An 18,243-nucleotide genomic window follows, 5' to 3' on the forward strand; every position below is an offset into this window, starting at 1 on the left:
AATGTTTTGTTTGTGAATTATTTCTAGTAGATACCCGGCAGCCGCCAGTGGTGGACGCGGCGCTGCCGCAGCGTACCAGCACGCGAGAGCGCGTATAGGGCGTTTCCGCCCCCTTGCCAAGTTTCTTGGACCGTTAACGATGGGACCCATAATTTTGTTTGATTTCTCGAGCGAATCTTGTTATGAATTGCAGATTTCGGCGGCGGCGTTGTCGTACACGAGAAATCCGGTGACGCAACGAATCGATGAATGCGGAGGTGTATACCGGTCACGGGTGTATTTCTGTGCGCCGTTTTCGAATACAGTGGAAACCCGATTTAGCGAAGTCATCGGGGCGCTCGAGTTATTTCGTTAAATCGGGAAGTTCGTAAAATCGAGGAAGGAATTTTTAGGTCCTTGGAAATCTTAAATTCTAACGGACCGAGCATGAATACCTCGCGGGCGACACACAGGCAAAGTAGACTGTCACGTGAATATACACGCTGCCGATATTCAGAGAAATAGAACGAATGCAGTTAATGTGCGAGCAGGCAGAGCAACAAAGTTCCAAGGAGACGGTCAATGCCATCTGTCGCATAAACTGTTAAGCAACGGAAGCAACCACCGTGTTCCTGTGGGAGTATTTGCAGGGACAGCAAACCACTGCCGCCCAGTAGAAGCGGTACCAACTGCGGCGTGTAGCCTTGTCAAAATAAAACTAGTGTTGTAGGGCTAGATGTCTTGACGCGATAGCGTTACAGCGCACGTCCAAAGAAAAACCATCTGCGTAAATATCGGATAGAAATCACAGCATTTTTGCTCATTTACTTCCGGAATAACCTCGTTAAAAGTAGTTCGGTGCCATGAAAACTTGGTTAGTTCGAGTTGATGACAGCATTGCACTTTATGGGTACCTGCCGGGGAATGGAGATTTCTTCGTTAGATCGGGAAATTCGTACAATCGGGTTTGGTTAGATCTAGTTTTAACTGTAATCGGTGTTCTCTCGATGGTCGTCGATCAGCCATTTCTGATATGGCATCGCCCCCATTTTCCCTAGTACTAGAGCTGGTCACGTTTGTTTCTAACGAATTTCGACCGTGCAGTCGCGCCGACGTGCAAGCCCGGCCAGAAGACGGTGTACGGCGCAGCCCGGCAGGAGGCGGTGCGCGTGAGCTGCGAGCTGGAGGCCGACCCGGCGCAGGACGTGGCCTTCCGGTGGCGCTTCAACGCGTCGCAGCAAATGCTCGGCTCCACCAACGTCATGAGCGAAGGCACTCGCAGCTGGGCCACCGTGGTGCCGCAGGCGGACGAGGACTACGGAGCTCTCTTCTGCTGGGGCAAGAACGGCATCGGCATTCAGCGCGAGCCCTGCATCTTCACACTCATTCAGGCCGGTAAGTCCAACTCTGGGCTTTTGCTGGACGCGGTATTTCTTTTTTTTTACGGCGAAGGTTTATGTGGCTGTGGCGGACGCTTTTATAGAACCGCCTCTTCTCACCGCTCGTTGTGGCCCTTTGTGACGATATCAGCAGTTGGCGCCCTTTCTATTCGCTCTGGGCCGGACGCACGTCGTTCGCCCCGAGGAGAAGCCGCTTGCGTAAGGCTCCCTGCGAGGCCCTCGTGCGAATGAGCATTGCGGCTCTGAGGAAGAACAGCGCGAATCGAAGGAGCACGGAAGGCCGACGACTGTGATTGCCGCTATAAGTGAACAGCGTGTATTGCTTGTACCATAGATGGGCAAAAAATGTGGAGCTCACTCACTCACTCATGTTGCGCTTAGGGCTCACTCGGACTCTGATTATATTTTTACAGCGAAAGCGGTTATCAGATCACAACGGCAGTGGGGTAGTTGTCCGCCGGTGTCCGTAACAGCTATCGCGCGAAGCAAGAAAAAATGAATGAGAAAAAAATTCTAGAAACCTCCGCCACTCTTACTGACTATCATAATCAACCAAGCATTACCACCTCTAACAGCGCGTAAGGTTCCGTGCCCGCAACCTCGCTTTTCAAGACGAAGCGATGGCGTCAACCTGGGCGACAGATACCACCGGTGGTGGCTGTTATTCTTTCCTCCCACCCACCACCCACCAAGCCATTGGTAAGCAGCCACTCTGTGCTGTCGATCATGACTTCTTTTTCTTTCGTGGTATTTTATTGAAATGAGTATTAGATTGCACATGAAAGAGCACAAATAGAGTAAAACAAATGTACAATCACATAGCGACAATAAGCGCTCAAACGTTACTAAGGAAAGGCTCGACGGCAAAGAAAGTGCAGCACAACAGCGAGAGTTCACATTGTGTTATACGGGAAAGGTGGTGAGGCCGAGCACCTCACCAAGATGGGGTACCATTCTGATCTAACATTCTTCTATAAACTCCATTCTGAAACACTGCGGGTAAAAACATGGTTAAAAAGAAAAGGCATCTCTGTTTCTTCTGCTAACTGCCGTCTATTCGATGTGCCGGAGACAATATAACATTGTTTTGTTAGCTGCAAAGACGCTATTCTGTTTTGAGATGTCCTTCAGCGAGCTCTGAAGAAATGTTTTGTTAATTTTCATACAATACGTTATCTTTTGCCAGCATTGCTTTATGCAGTGCCGTATGATGTTTTTCCTCATGGGTATGCACAGCTTATGGAAGACACGAATGCAAGACCGTAACGCAGAGCCCACCATTTCTTCAAGCATACACTTTATTCTAATGGCTGTTCACCTAAAGGACATTTATGACGAACTAGACATGAGGCTCTCGACCATGGCGCTGGTGACAGTGATGGTGTTTGAGGCCCTTATATATTACAGCGAAAGCTGTTATGAGATCGCAACAAGAGCCACTTTTGGCGACGTAGTTATACGCCGCCGCTGGTGCCCGTAACCGCTATCGCGAGAAATAAGAAACAGGGAAATCAGAAAAAAGATTTCTAGGAACGGATGGGATTTGAACCCGGCCCCTCTGCGTGGCAGTCGAGTATTCTACCACAGAGCCACGCTGATGCTGTACTGGTGTCAAGTCGGGCAAAGAATGGTGTTAACATACGTAATATAGCGTCGTAAGACGCGAAGCAGCGTTTCGGCATGTCGAGCCCGCGTTTCCGAAGGGAAGTGGAGAGGGAGAGGGAAAGTGGCGAGGGATAAAGTGGGAGAGGGGAATAGGAGGGGGAGAGTGAGAGGGGGAAGCTTGGGGAGAGGGGAAAGTGGGAGAGGGGAAGGATGGAGAGAGGGGAAGTGAGAGAGGGAGAGGGGAAGGGGAGAGGGAGAACGTGGGAGAGGGGGAAGTGGGAGAGGAGTTGTGTCGAGAGGGTCCACGCATGCGCAGTAAGGGTGGTCACGCCGCACACCACCACCACCGGTTTGAACTCCGCCATAAGATAACTGCATACGTAATAACCGCAGGCGCCACACATTGCGGATTGCGCGACGAGTGGGTCGTTGAATACTTCCAACCCATTAAAAAAGGCTCAGCCGTAATTCTTCATAGTCATCAGTCACAGCACAAACAAGTGCATATAATGCCTTACAGATGTGTAGCCGGTACCTCGCTTATCCGCACAATGAATAATAATGGCATGGTGGGTTCTTCCCGACTTCATGAAAGTGACGGTGGTTTATGCAAGTACACCTTGCGTGTGTACTTGTATTAGTTGCCCCAGGAGAGTCTACAACGGGCTCTCAAGGTACACCTCCCACCGTAACTCACGACTCTGATAAATAAGTTTTGAGCTGGCGTATAGACGCTAGTCCGTTGAAGTATGTGTGAGTAGATTTGATTATCAACTAAGCCGGCATAAGGCTGATAGTATCGCTGAAGTTGAGTACATAGGAGCCTGTTATCGTCACATCTCACTTCCTGGGCACTATTTCGCCCAATAAAGAGTTATGTCTCTAACAGCCCGACTGCTTCCTTCTTCATTGACACGACCACGTGGCTGTATTTAGATCTTGCAACAACCCATTTAAAACGCCGTCAGTCAGTAATTGCACATGGTTTGGAAAAAAATCATCGAACATAATTTCCAGGGATTTACGATGCATAGTCATCGGAACCACATCGCGAATTTGTAGTGAATCAAGTAATCTTTGAACAAATATAATTTGTGGTTTGTGGGCCAGCGCGAGGAAAAAAATCGGGATCGGAAATGAAAATTACTTGAGCTCAGTTTAAGCGTTACCAGTATAACCTTAACGGGGTACTGACACGAAATTTCGCGGCCGAGATAGCCTGAGGAATAGATTCCCGTGAACATGCGTATATCTTGAAGGGTGAACTTGTGGGCTAGTTGGTTGATCATATCGTAGCGGGAAACAGCGCGAGGACCAGGACAAAAAAAAAAGGACAAAAAAAATAACCACACGTAGCGCTGACTGGCAACTGGAGTTTATTGCGGCGAACAACGTAAATAAATATATATCCACGTATCAGCCAACGTCAAAGAAAACAAGAACAGACAACAGAAGAAAGAAAAGAAGGAAAACGAAAAACGATAAAACTACTCCGATGTAAAAAAGCGTTGAGCGCATGACACCAATGGCTATCATGAATCGCCAGCAGAGAGATACAGAATTTCCTTGTCAGTTAATAAAACAGAAGGAGTGCTGACACATCTATCCTTTAACATGGCAATTTTGTGGGCCTCTAGTATTTCACGCGTTAGTTGATTCCGGTTAGTGGCTAACACTTCGCATTTGCTGAATTCCGGATTGCAGCCGCACTGTTTACAGTGAATTCCAAGATGGCCGCTGATGGCCCTTGTTACGTTGTACTGGTGTTCACGATGCCTCTCATTCAAACAGCGGCCCGTCTGGCCTTTCACGAAGCCCTTAGAGGCTTCGTGAACATCAGTACAACGTAACAGGGGCCATCAGCGGCCATCTTGGAATTCACTGTAAACAGTGCGGCTGCAGTAAGGTTGCTGATCGGGCAATCCGAAATTCAGCAAATGCGAAGTGTTAGCCACTAACCGGAATCAACTAACGCGTGAAATAATTGAGGCCCAAAAAATTGCCATGTTAAAGGATAGATGTGTCAGCACTCCTTCTGTTTTATTAACTGACAAGGAAATTCTGTATCTCTCTGCTGGCGATTCAGGTAGCCATTGGTGTCATGCGCTCAACGCTTTTTTACATCGGAGCAGTTTTATCATTTTTAAATGCGAAGCATTTCTTAGCGAACCTCTGGCACTTTGAGCGTTTCTATCTACGTATCTATCTATCTAGCCGCCTACGTCTGGGTGCTCTCGTGATCGCCTCCTTAACTTGGTGTAGACCAAAATTAGCATGGGAGGGTAAGAGGACTTGACGAATATGACTGTATGGTCATGACATGAATAACGTGAAAATCCTGTCGCGTGCGTCGTCAAACCCTTTCCTCCAGACACGTGTGGCACATACCCGTTTACCACAGGCCGCGGTCTGCGGGTATGCGCCACAGGTGATTGACAGTTTATATCTACCAAGGAACGGCGAGAACAGACATTAGTAATTTAAATGCGAGAGCGTTAAGAAAAACCGACATCGGCAGCGTTGTCCCGAGGAATGGAAATAATAAAAATCAGGATCCAAGCAGGAATCGAACCCAAGCATTCTGCGTGGCAATCAGGCATTCTACCACAAAGCCACGCCAGGTCTACAAACTGGTTTGGAAAAACAGCCTATGCTGGCGTAATGGCGGTGCAACGTCAGTTGTGGTTTTGGTGCTGGGTATCTAATTTTACAAGAAAGCAATAAACATTACATATGTAGTCCTACAATGCAGGCGTCACATCAGATTAACGTCTGCGATTCCAGTGTTGAGTACGCTTTTATAGCAGTCTAATAAGCGTTACATTTGTATTCATATGATTCAGCAAGCTATATTGAAGCATTGCTCGACCCCGGAGGAATACATTAACGAAAGTTACGTGTGATATTCACATCATCGCAGCGTAAAGTTCACTTAGTCCGCCAGAACGACGCAGTGTCCTCTTCCTTTCTTACGAGGCTGGGAGATGGCCTCATGCTGACCGAGGATGACGACAGATTGATTGACAGCCGCTTTGTAGACTAGGCTACGTAGGTCACATACGCCCAGGTAGCCTACGAATACGACAAGCGTCATCCACTGATGTTGGTCTACGTAGCCCTATCCAGACCTACCAACCTCAATGGTCTAAACCTCACCGACGCGATGGGTGACTTCAGATTCCGACATATCGCCGGCTCTATATACAGACAATTTGTCGACAAAATGACCGAGGCATTTGCGATTTCTAACATCCGTACTATACCTCATACTTCACTACACATGGACCCCTCGCCACCTCGATCGCGACCGGATCTGATAACAAGTCATGACCAGCGTCTAGTGCTCACTTATCACGGTGATGATGACCTTGTTCAAGAACTGTTAGGAACCCCTTCCACACATGCACACGGGTTCGTGAAACGTGCGTGCTTTCTCCGCGATAACGGACAAGTATAAGCACTACATATCAGCTTACCGCTTCTGGTGTTGGTAATACCCACGTTGCCGTTGGCAGCGTTACCCAACTTCAAACAACTGGCTTATAACACATATGCGGCTCTTCAACATATATGGGTGCGTATACAATTTATACAAATTTTTAGCATCATTTCGTAACGTTTCGCTCAGTAAAAAAATTACGCCACAGTCACCTTCCCGCCGCATGCTTCGCATATTATCAATTTCCACAGTATGTGGGATCTGCCGAATTTTTTCGTTTTCCTTCTTTTCTTTCTTCTGTTGTCTGTTCTTGTTTTCTTTTTCGTTGGCTGATACGTGGATATGTATTTATTTACGTTGTTCGCCGCAATAAACTTCAGTTGCCAGTCAGCGCTACGTGTGGTTATAAGTGTGCCTTTTTTTAGGGGCGAAGCTCCTCAGGGTGTGGGTCTGTCCCTCCTTTGTAGTATGTAGTATGTAGCCACGCATAGTGGGATGTGTCCACTCCATGTCATAAAGATGACGATGACCACTGATGACCATGAAGAATAAGCGCGTTCCAGTATAGTGGAATGTACCCACTACACGTGATGACGATGACGCTGATGACCATGAAGTATTAAGCGCGTTCCATGACGATGACGACTGATGACCATAAAGAATAAGCGCGTTCCAGTATAATGGAATGTACCCACTACACGTGATAACGATGACGCTGATGACCATGAAGTATAAGCGTGTTGCAGACCACACATTCTCTTTCTGCCATGGATGAAAACAATCGTGAAGGCGCCCTCGCCCTCGAAAGGCAAAACGGCAACGCCGACAATAAACGTTCCCCTGAGCTTAACGTCATATATGAGGACCCCCGCGTTTGTGTGTCAGGTCTTCGTATGATGATCGAGTGGGCAAAATTTACGGGGATTGGCGGTTTACCAGATTACCTCCGGAGCTTCGCCCACTCATCATCATTCACTTCGTGGATATGGCGTGATTTTTTGTCCTGGTCCTCGCGCTGTTTCCCCGTACGAGATTCGTATATCATCTACCAAATCTCAACAGCGACTATAACTTGGGAGGTCATTTCTATGAATTTCGAAGTTCGCGTGCGCGAGGCAGCGCTATATACGCCTTCACATCATCTGCACTCCGTTTCATAATCTGCCACGCTGCGAAAGCTTGCATCGACTTTTAGATGCGAAGTATCTTATGGCGGAGTTCAATCCGGTTGTGGTGGTGTGCGGCGTGACCACCCTTACTGCACATGCGCATACCCTCTCCACTTTCCGTCTCCCCTCTCCACTTCCCCCTCTCTCCTTTCCCTCTCCCATCCCCCTTTCCACTCTTCCTCTAAAACGCGGCTAGACATGCCGAAATTGTCTCTGCGCAACGCCGCGATGAGCACCAGCGCGTCCCCTCCCCCTCTCTCTCCTCTCCTACGCCGCCCCCCTCTCGCACGGCTGTCGACCGCGTTCCTCGCTCGCCCTGTGAGAATTAACTGCCAGCCTAGAGGGAACACAAGACGCGCGTAGCGTTCCTCTTCGCGTTCTACGACGCGAGATCGGTAGCATGCCCAACGAACGCCAACGGAACGCAATCGTGCAAGTGCTCCGGCTTCGCATCGCCTCATGGTCCCCTTTAGCGGGAATTGGTGTAATTTTTGCAGTAGCTGCATACTTCAATGATTTTAAACCCGCAATGGGATTTTTTTACGGGCATGCTCCTTATGCTCGGGTCTTGTCCATCGCCGTAGTAGCAGCTAGTTCTCATTGCTCCCGCTAGCATGGCTCAGCGTGCGCTCGCGCGAAAGAGAAGTTTTCTTCCTCTTGTTCTTCGAGCGCCTTGATGATGATATAAACGCAGGCAAAACCACATATAGCATAGCCAACTGTACCATGCGGCGCTCGCTCCACTTCGGCGCATGCTCTAGTTTGATAGGAGACCGCTAGAGGGCCACAACTGCGCGCCTCCTCTCTCTTTCGACAGTCGTCAGTCAGTGCGCTTCGATAATAACATGAACAAAGAAGACAAGGCGGTGGAGCGGAGGGCTCGCAAGGCAGCAGCAGCGCGGGCTCGCCGCCTAGACCCTGAGGTCAGAGCTCGCAAGGCCGCAGAGAGATGTCAGCGTCGTGTGTACCCGGAGATACAAGCCCGCGAAGCCGAAACAGCGCGGAAGCGGCGGCAGGAGAACCTCGAAGAAATACGGGCGCAAGATGCAGCGGCAAAGCGCCGAAAGCGGTCGCTACCTGAAGTTGGTGGCGCCGACGCGCGATTCAAGCGCGATTTCCTTGAGCACACGCTCGGCCACAGCTGCAAGGTCTGCGACCGCTTGTGGTTCGACAACAACCTGACCGCAATCGCTACTATAACAACGTGTCACGTCTTTATATGACAGTAGAGGAATTGTACGGAGCATTCACGGTTTACCCGATTACCTCCGAGCAAGCTCCTCTAAAATCTATCACTTCGTGGATATGGTGGGGATTTTTTTTTTCGTTTTTATAGACTGAGTAATAAATCAAGATGCTCTTTGCCTTAGAGATAGCCCGTTGTTTAGACGGCTGTTAACAGGTTGTTCTGGATCGCTTAGCGTCTCTTTGTTTTCTCATCGTGGTGCCTCCGCGATTAGTTCCAGTAGCGCGCTGCCTACGGCTGCGCGCTACTGGAACTTGGTGCCTTCAGTGCTAGCGATTATTGGTCAGCTGCCAGCTCGTAAAAAGATCACTTACTACGTGATGCCAAAAGGCAGAAAAAGGGTGTACCACGCTCGCCGCTATGGCTGCGATTGGCGCTGACTAACACTCCTAGGTTTTAATGCACATATATACCCCATAAAGTGGCCGGGAGGATGACCGCCGCCGTAGCTCAGTGGTAGAGCATCGGACGCGTTATTCGAAGCTCGCAGGTTCGGTCCCTGCCGGCGGCAAGTTATGTTTTCGTCCACATTACTCTTCACACTTGTATCCTAATTACCACAAATAACATCCCCTACTCTTTCCGTGTTTCCGTGGCGCTATCGCCTGTTAGTTATCATTATTATTGTGTCTAACAACGAAAAACGAACCCTTGCCCTTAAGAATCATCTTTCCTTTATATATATATATATATATATATATATATATATATATATATATATATATATATGTGTGTGTGTGTGTGTGTGTGTGTGTGTGTGTGTGTGTGTGTGTGTGTGTGTGTGTGTGAGCAAGCCACCCACCTAGAGGCTCAAGTAGCGGGGTCAAACAATAAAGCTCATCTCTCTCTCTTTCAGCAGAATATATATATATATATATATATATATATATTTGATTTAAGGTGATTTTTATATTCATAGAGCTGATCAGATCACTTGCTTTTCAAAACTGTTTGCTTTAAATCAGGGAAGAATCAGCATAAACAGATTGTGCAGGCTGGGCCGCCCTATACCGCGACAACGCAGCAGTGTTTAAGAAAATTTGGAAATATTACCGTGATGTTTAAGAACTGCAGCCACATTTAGCCAATTCTGCATCTGAGCATTCCATATGCAAACTTCACAGTCTCAGTTTCGCGTTGTGAATACGATGAGTATAAAGAACTTGCTATGACTCTAGTACCTTAAATTCTCACTTATTAAACAAAACATGTGGCTGACAAAGCGAGGTACCTCAGAGGTCTTCAGGATAAGCCGAGTGCCAATTTCTTTACTGTTAGAGCCCTCTAATATAAAGTCTTTCTCAAGGAGAAGACCAAGTTCAGTCGAACAATACTTAAGCAAACCACATTGAGCTGGTTGTGTATAGCTATAAGATTATAAATGACTACGAATCTATATACTAGGTGTCGTTCCTTCCCCTCCTACTTTTCCCAGCTTGGGTGGGGGCGGTGTAGTGGCCCTTTACTCCTCCCTTCCGGTTCCTCCAAGAAAACAGCCTACGTGAACCATGTAAGCTGAAATTTCCCTTGAAAAAAATGTGGGCGACTGTAACGTTATACAACTCCGCATTGTTTCCTTCTGTATAGGTCGTTAGCTGCTAATGATTGGTCGAAATTTTCGGGGTCTTGCTCACAGCACCTGCTCGTAAAACGACAGAACAACATGACGCGTAAGTGATCCACCAGGTAATTACCACTTACGCATGACTGCGTAAAAAATAAGTAATAATGAACTATTTTTAATACGGCGTATTGTTTGTCATTGGTTCTTCGCTATTCGTCAAATTTTTTTAATGTGCCGTAAAATCGCCTCCTTGTTACGCGACGTCACAAGTCAGCGAAAACTCGCGGCATTAAAATGAAGTGTGCACGATAAGCAGCACATCACTGTGCTGAACAATAACTCATTTTTTTGGAATAGCCAGACAGTGTCTCTTTCTGAACGTAATTTAAGAAGGCTGCCCGCCTGGCAGCGGCTGCTTATAGCAGCAGCGAGATAGATTCATATGTATATCATAGATGCATTCAGTTGTAGTATAACGATGTTGAGCTGTTTTTGCGCGTGTACAACTCTCTGTGAACTCGTCGTTGCTGACAAAGAGATAGAGGGAGAAATAAACATTATTAGGAACAGACACAATCCTTTGCAGGTAGGCAGCCTTTTTAGTCCAGAAAACCGTGGACGCTGATCATCTCCCTGGTGAGGTATATCAAGTAACGGGGCAGACTTGAAAGCTGGGCTTCGCAATGTGCTCGAGTCCGCTGCCTTGTTACAAGTCGCCACGATCGCTGCAGGCTACCATATGATAAGCAAAGCGAAGCAGGCTAATCGGATATTAAAGTGGGCATCTATAGGCACAACTAAAATACTAGACATTTCTGCGCACTCAACTCACAGCAGCTTGCATATGGAGCAGTGGCGATGCTATTTGTTTTCGAAGAAAGGAACTGGATTTCCTGAAAGAGGAAAGCATTTGATCGGACTATAAAACATTTACTGGTTACCGCCTATATTTGCGTCGCCGATTACCTAAATTTCAGGCCAGGCAGAACAAAAACAAAATCATGACAGATTGATGTGATGTTGCTGCTGAGCGACGGCCTCCTCTGCAATGTTCGAGCGCAAGGCGCGCAAGCGTGGAATAGGCAGCCCGCACCGCAGGTAGCCCACAGTGCCTGGTCATGACACACGGAGGACAGTCGTCGCAGCAGAATCATAGGATAAATTTTATTACATAATTACGTTATTGCTGCGTTCAAGTAAAACTTTGCCTAACTTGTTAATTTACCAGTCTGCAGCCGGCCATAACATTTCTCAGTGGGGGGGCTAGAGCCCTCGTTGCCCCCCCCCCCCCCCCCCCGGTATATACGCCTATGTCGGCCGACTGTTGCAACGGAGCCGGCGAGTCGCGGCCGCAGCTGATTTCGTTCGCTCAAACCACGGCTGAGAGCAGCACGTTCGCTGCCGCCCGAATGCGCTGGTCACGTGGTTCCTTTTGTATTTCGTGGGTTTTCCTTGCAGCTTGGAAAAAATAGTACACGTGAGACTTTATTTGCCGCAAATAAAGCAATGGGGGTTTATGAAGACGCTCTCGAACTTTGCAAGTCGCATTTGTCGCCTAAAGTCAATATTTAGCAATTTATTTAACTAATCCTAATTAACAAAATCTTATTTACAAAACGCAATATTGTGTGTAGTACGCAAGGTGGCTGTCAGCAATTTGCTATTGATTTCACTCGCCTGCCTCTAATATTGTATTTTTTAACCTTTCACTAAAGATAGCTGGGACACACGTTATATATATATAATATATATATATATATATATATATATATATATATATATATATATATATATATATATATATATATATATATATATATATATATATATATATATATGTGTGTGTGTGTAATTATTCTAGCTATTTACTATACCGTACCTGTGATTGCACTCCCCTGTTCGACGAAGCCATCATCATCCAGATCAACGCACTCGCGAAATGATCGGAGCTGCCCAGAGAGCGCGTGAAGGCTCAGTCAGCCATCTGTCTATTTGTGGCAGAAAGAATTGGCTTTTCTAGAGGAACACGCGTAATGATGCTAGCAAGTTATGTCACGCTTTATTGTTTTCCTGCGGTAATTATGTTTTTTTTTTTTTCTCCGCAACGTACATCTTTGGTGTGCACAAAATTTTCTGTTGGAAGCGAGCCCCCTTGCCCGTCTGAAGAAGCCTTTTCTTTCCCCCGACGATTGCGGTGGCGGCGCATTGCGCAGGGCCTCCGGATGCGGTGCAGAACTGTTCGGTGCAGAACCAGACCGAGGAATCGGTGGCGTTGGCGTGCTCGGAGAGCTACGACGGCGGCCTTCCGCAGCGCTTCCGCCTGGAGCTGCACGACACCGCCAGGCGGCTGCTGCGCGCCAACGTCAGCTCGGCCGAGGCGCCCTCTTTCGTGGCGCGCGGTCTGCCCGCCGGCACCGGCTTCGTAGCGGCCGTGTACGCCTACAACTCGCGCGGCCGCTCGCCGCCCACGGTGCTCGTGGTGAGCACGCTGCCGCCGCCCGTCAGCCTCACACGGAAAGGTAACGAAACTTGATGGCTTTTTGTGAGCGCGAAACCAGACATTCACGCAGTATATCTGCCAATGTCTGCTTTTCCGCTTTAATGTTCCGAAAATTCTCGTTCACACCTGCGACCAGCACCGGTCACGCGACCAAGTTGTCGCACATGGCGACCAATTTGTCGACAAACCATGTGCGACCGAGTTGTCGCACCTGATTTGTCGCACATGGCGTCGGCAAGCACAAGTCATGCACAAGGGGGTGTGTTTGCGCTCCTCTGCCATGGAGGAACAGCTTCTTTCACGGGACACGAGCTGACATGAATTCTGGTGGTGCGGCGGGTACAGGTCGCACGCACATGCGTTCACCAGTCGTCATGAGTCGCCACTCGCAAATGGTCGCGCGGCTGGCGCTAGTCGCAGGTGTGAATGAGCCTTAACTGCTCTGATTGAATATGTGGGTGGGCAGTCACAGTGTGGTTTACATTCGTAGGCTTGGTGAGCAGTTGAAAAGACGGAAACACTTCCGCGCGGAGATGGCAGAAATTAAATGTGCTCAAGTCATACCGCAAGCTTATACCGTCTGCTAATTTCCGATAGGAATGCGTCCTAGAATACGATAATGTTTAAAAAGGAGAAAAGGCGTCGGTACAATAACAAGGAATATTCACCCAACGCAATAACAACGAACGTTTATTCGATAATAAAGAATACGATATTAAGAGCAGTAACGGGGAAGAAATGCACGTGGCAGGCAGCTTATCGCTAATGTCGCATGATGAATCACATCGCGTGGTAAACGCGACAATAGCCACTTCAACCGGCACATCAATGCATCGTAAAAATAGAGGTTACATAATGATACTTGATATGGAACTCTGCCGGGGGGGAATCCCCTCGATGCGCCCTTCCTCGCCGGCTGCCCTCTCACGCCTCCACTCGCCCGTAGAACGCAGGGCAGCATTATCTATTTGGAATTGGTGCGGAACATCACGACGACGGCAAAAACTCGCCGGGAGTGTCCATCTAATTGCTATCGCAATAAAAGAAGGCAGAATAAATTTGACGGCTAATAAGTTCTACTAGAAGATTACGAAGCGCGTCGTGTTTCTCTTGAAAAGCAATGTCGTCTGAAAGAGCTGAAAGCGTGTGTAGTGCCATGAACGGGGCTGATTGTGCAGCCTTTGGGACGTCGAGCGTGCTTTCATCAAGTGTGATAACGATAGACCAACTGGGTGAATGAATCTATGAAATATTAAAAGGGTGAGCCAGTGCACCAATGCTCAAGATTATTTTGGAAGGCCACGCGGTAAGCCGAACAGTTAATCACAAGGTATTCAAGCACTCGTCGGCAAGTAATCGCACACAAGATGTATTAGTCGGTAAGTCGTTGATTTAAATTAGAAAGAGTGGCGGTCCTAATAAACTTCTTCGAGGTACAGCAGAGGTAACGTCAGAAAGGGCAGAGTTACCAGCAACAGTGAACTGCTCGCAATTATAAAGAAAATTATGAAGCCGTGATCAGCTCAGTTTAATCGTCTTTGATATAGGGCGACTGTGGGCTGCGCGATCGGAGGCTTTCCAAAAGCCTAGAAAGATGCAGCCAATTTTCCTACAGATGTCGAAGTGCAAGTCTGACGTTACGACCAGTAAGAAAGGGCTAACCGCACCGGTCGCCATCACTTGTTACTTGGCTGCATGAAAGGGGCAAAGGGGCAAGACGAGTGGTCAGAAGAGTGGTGGATCATCATCGCCATCAGATGGAACAATGGCTGTGGTTCCTAGTTATTAAAGTGTTCTGCAAGCCAATGAGATTTTTCGTGCGGCAGTATAGATGATGACCAACAGAACGCTAGAATAGACCCCAGTGGACGCAGGCTTGGCAGTAATCAAATTACTATAATTTGCGTTTTGCTGTAATGAATAGTATAACGAATTACCTTTGTGGGCTGGTAAATAAGTAATGAGTTACTTAAAGAAAATTACTCATTACTTTCCCAATTACCTTTGCTTAAAATATACGCTTCTCTTATGGCCTCAAAAAGTTGCCGATCGCTGAGCTGTCTTCGAAGCATACCGAGAGAGGAAAAAAAAGCGCAGCCCTTCCCTCGTCCTCTGCAGTAGTATGTCGAAGGACGCTTTAAGAGGACATCGTTCTGTAATGTTCACTGAGCCCCAACTGCTGATGCGATACAACATCCGACATTTCAATTTGGATGTGCTGTGAATAAAGTGTACGTGAGTTACTGTAGGAATGGTTTCCTTAAAGCAATTTATTTCCTTGCTTTTTAAAAGTAATAGTTGTGGGCAATACCGTCTTTCTCTCCTCGTCACGATCGCTGGGAAGGTTCTTCACCAGGTAAATCCGCGCGTTCATTGGCCGAGAAAACTGGTGTCGGCGCTGCCTGCAAGGTCACCTTAGGCCAGCTGTAATCTTTAATGTAATCTAGTTACATTCCAAAATATTCTAGACGAGTAATTAATCATTTATTTAAGGAGTAATTTGCCATGTTTGATCGGAGCGCCTTGTTTCACTGGTCGTATATTGAAGTGAATATTTATCGTATGCGCACACGCTACCCCCGGACAGCTTGGAGGCGACTTCCCCGATAATAGGGACGCTCCCTCTTCCTACAACAAGATTGCCATATACTTTTATCTCGCATGCAGAACTTACTCTCTTCCACATCTGCGACTCAACAGAGCTCAGGCCAACACGTTCCGCTTTTGCAAATGAATACGTATGCTAACGCGTGTCTCTTACACACGATCTACCCAGAAACTTATATTCTTGTCCCTCATGCGGAACAATGTCCACGTCAAAACATATGCTCTGGCGGTGTGTCCGGTCACACTCTGCTGTCGATAACAATTCGGCCAGGTGGGATGCGGCCCTCCGTATCCCTCTCCTGGCCGGCCAACTCTTGGCTGCCCAGCAGGTCCACGACGCGGCCAAGACGCTTGGCCTTCCGGTCCGTACGTGGGAGCGGCCCGCTGCATGTTGAAACACGGTCTGCAGGACCTCAATAAAGTTTCACATGCCATACCATGCACGCTGCAAGGGGTATTTAGAGAAGTGCTTAAATAACGCTAGATAAGTACCTCCACCTCTCTATTTTGCCTATGGGACTCTCTATCTTACCTATTAATCGATGGTGTACCGTCGTATCGAGTGTCTTCTTGATAAATAAAGCAACCAATCAAGCGATGCGACCTCGAATGCAGCGGTATTGGGCAATCCACTTGGGAGTGCAACTCTGGTGGTGTGGGCTTAACAATCGATGCTGATTGCCGAATGAGTTCGCATTTGTGCCTCTCCATAGTGAGGAACAGCGGTTGGCCAGTGATTATCGTAACATCTTTGCGCTCTGACCTTAAGTTCTCCAAGGATCATGTATGCTGGGCGAACGGCCGAGTTTCAACGCACAATTGTGTCACCTGAGATCGGCAGGTTACCCTCAAAATGTGATCGGGGTTGTGGCCGACGCAATTCGCATGAAGCAGAAAAAGGTTGCGATTGCACCAGGAGACAATCAGGGGACTAACAAACCTAAATAGGCCGCGATCGCCATTCATGGCATCGCTCATAAAAGGTTGATCCTGGTCGGCGTGCCTCCCCAGTAAATTTTGATTAAATAAATTGTTCTAAACACGACAGACCACAGCGTTCCAGCGAACACGTTTCGTCACCTTAAGATTGAAAAAAAAAATTTTTCGAGGACGTTTGAGCTTCGCTTTCGAGAGTAGAACGCGATAGCGTAATCGGACTGTGTTCGTATCGCCTTCCCAATCGCTAGCCTAGCTTCGCTTCTCGGTGGAGACCTAAACCGTGCCGCAAGGAAAGCCAAAGTGCGGACGCCCTCCGGGTTCAATATCCATGCAGGCGGCGCGACGAAACACGGCCTATGGCGACACGGTGCCGTTTAAAAGCGCGGTCGTGGGCCCTTTGTGCCATCTCGCGGGTGTTGAATCAAGCCGCTGAAGAACCTCGGAAATGTGCGTACCACCAACGCTAAATGGTGTATATCAATGCCTCGCCGTTAGTGTGCTAGAAGGATGTATGCGTGGTGGCCGAGCGGCTGAACGTGTCGCGCCGCGGAGCAAGGGGTCGCAGGTTCGTATCCCCTGTCCCACTCGAACCGAAAAATTTTTTATGATTTCTTTATGCGCATCTACCTCGAATTTTCGCTCACGGACAACGCTGACTTTTCGCTCAAAACCAATGACGTTGCCGCCGACGACACCGACACCGTAATTTCTGCGAAACGAGCCCTTTAACGCTATAGCGTTAAAACTACCCGTGGCGTCTGATCGGTCGCTCGTAGCGGTGGTACAGTGTTTACGGGGCTCGGCTGCTGTCCCGGAAGCCGCGGGTACGATCCCGGCCTCCGCATTCCGACGGAGGCGAAATGCTAGAGTCCCGTGTACTTAGACATAGGTGCACGTTAAACAACGCCAGGTGGAGCCCTACACTATGGCACTACTCATATAATCATACCCGGGTGTTGGAACGCAAAACCTCGGCAATTATTAATCAGATCGGTCACCGGAGTGACGCCGCTCACCACGCTCTGTAGCGTGTCGATGGCTGAAATATGGCGCTGCGATATGTGCCATACCTTGTACTAAATTAGCCTGCACAATATGCGCAAAGCGCTCAAATCTGTCTTTAATAGACAGCTATAGTTTAGCGTTAGCGTGATAGCGGGGGTTAAGGGAATAGCGTTACCGTGCCGCAAACGTTGGTTGCGGAAAGCGTGTTTTAGTTTAGCGGGATAGCGTTTACGTGCCCAAGGTGGCGCCACCTAGCGAATGGTGAATGCGTTAAAGAAAGTGAAAAGCACAAAACCGAGAATGCTTGCCTGTATCCCCGCACGCAGCTATATTACTCCTTTTTTTAGCAAAAACAAAAATAAATAAATATGAACTAAGCACCAAAAGCGAAAACTTTCATGTTGCAGACTTGTTTACACCGATCTTCTAGTTAGGCCTAGCGACGTTCGAAATGGGAAGCGATCTCAAAAACTACGCTAAGTTATCCGTAATACTCTGTCGTCGAAGCTACCTGAAAGCAAGCGAAGCCATTTCGCACAATCGTTTGCTACGAAAGAAGTGGATCCGTCCACATCAACGCTAAATTAAGTTCCAAGCGGGCGTCCGAAACCGCGCCATGTTTTACGTACACTACGTTAACAACGCAAACACGCTAACGCTAAATCTGAACAATAGCATGCCTACGGTAAACGCTACGGGTCGTTTAGCGTACTGCGCACACGCACTTCGATCCCGCTATTCCGGTAAACCCGCTATTCCGTTAAGCCCGCTAAACTATAACTCTCTAATG

The 18,243-nt window shown here is 48.0% G+C and overlaps 1 protein-coding gene across 2 annotated transcripts in view; it reads left to right on the forward strand.

The window, feature by feature from the left end:
* The window catches only part of LOC119393137 (nephrin), a 609,317-nt gene that overhangs the window by 504,033 nt on the left and 87,041 nt on the right, over positions 1–18,243 (forward strand). The window contains exons 7-9 of one of the 2 annotated variants that reach the window (XM_037659958.2): positions 1,084–1,374; positions 12,616–12,921; positions 14,518–14,545. In XM_037659958.2, the coding sequence (XP_037515886.1) occupies positions 1,084–1,374; positions 12,616–12,921; positions 14,518–14,537 (617 nt within the window). In that variant the 3' untranslated portion in view covers positions 14,538–14,545. Of the gene's footprint in view, positions 1–1,083; positions 1,375–12,615; positions 12,922–14,517; positions 14,546–18,243 lie in introns of those variants that run through there. The other variant, XM_037659957.2, reaches the window with a different exon arrangement.

This window comes from Rhipicephalus sanguineus, chromosome 5, assembly GCF_013339695.2.
Source record: "Rhipicephalus sanguineus isolate Rsan-2018 chromosome 5, BIME_Rsan_1.4, whole genome shotgun sequence".
Lineage (NCBI taxonomy): Eukaryota > Metazoa > Arthropoda > Arachnida > Ixodida > Ixodidae > Rhipicephalus > Rhipicephalus sanguineus.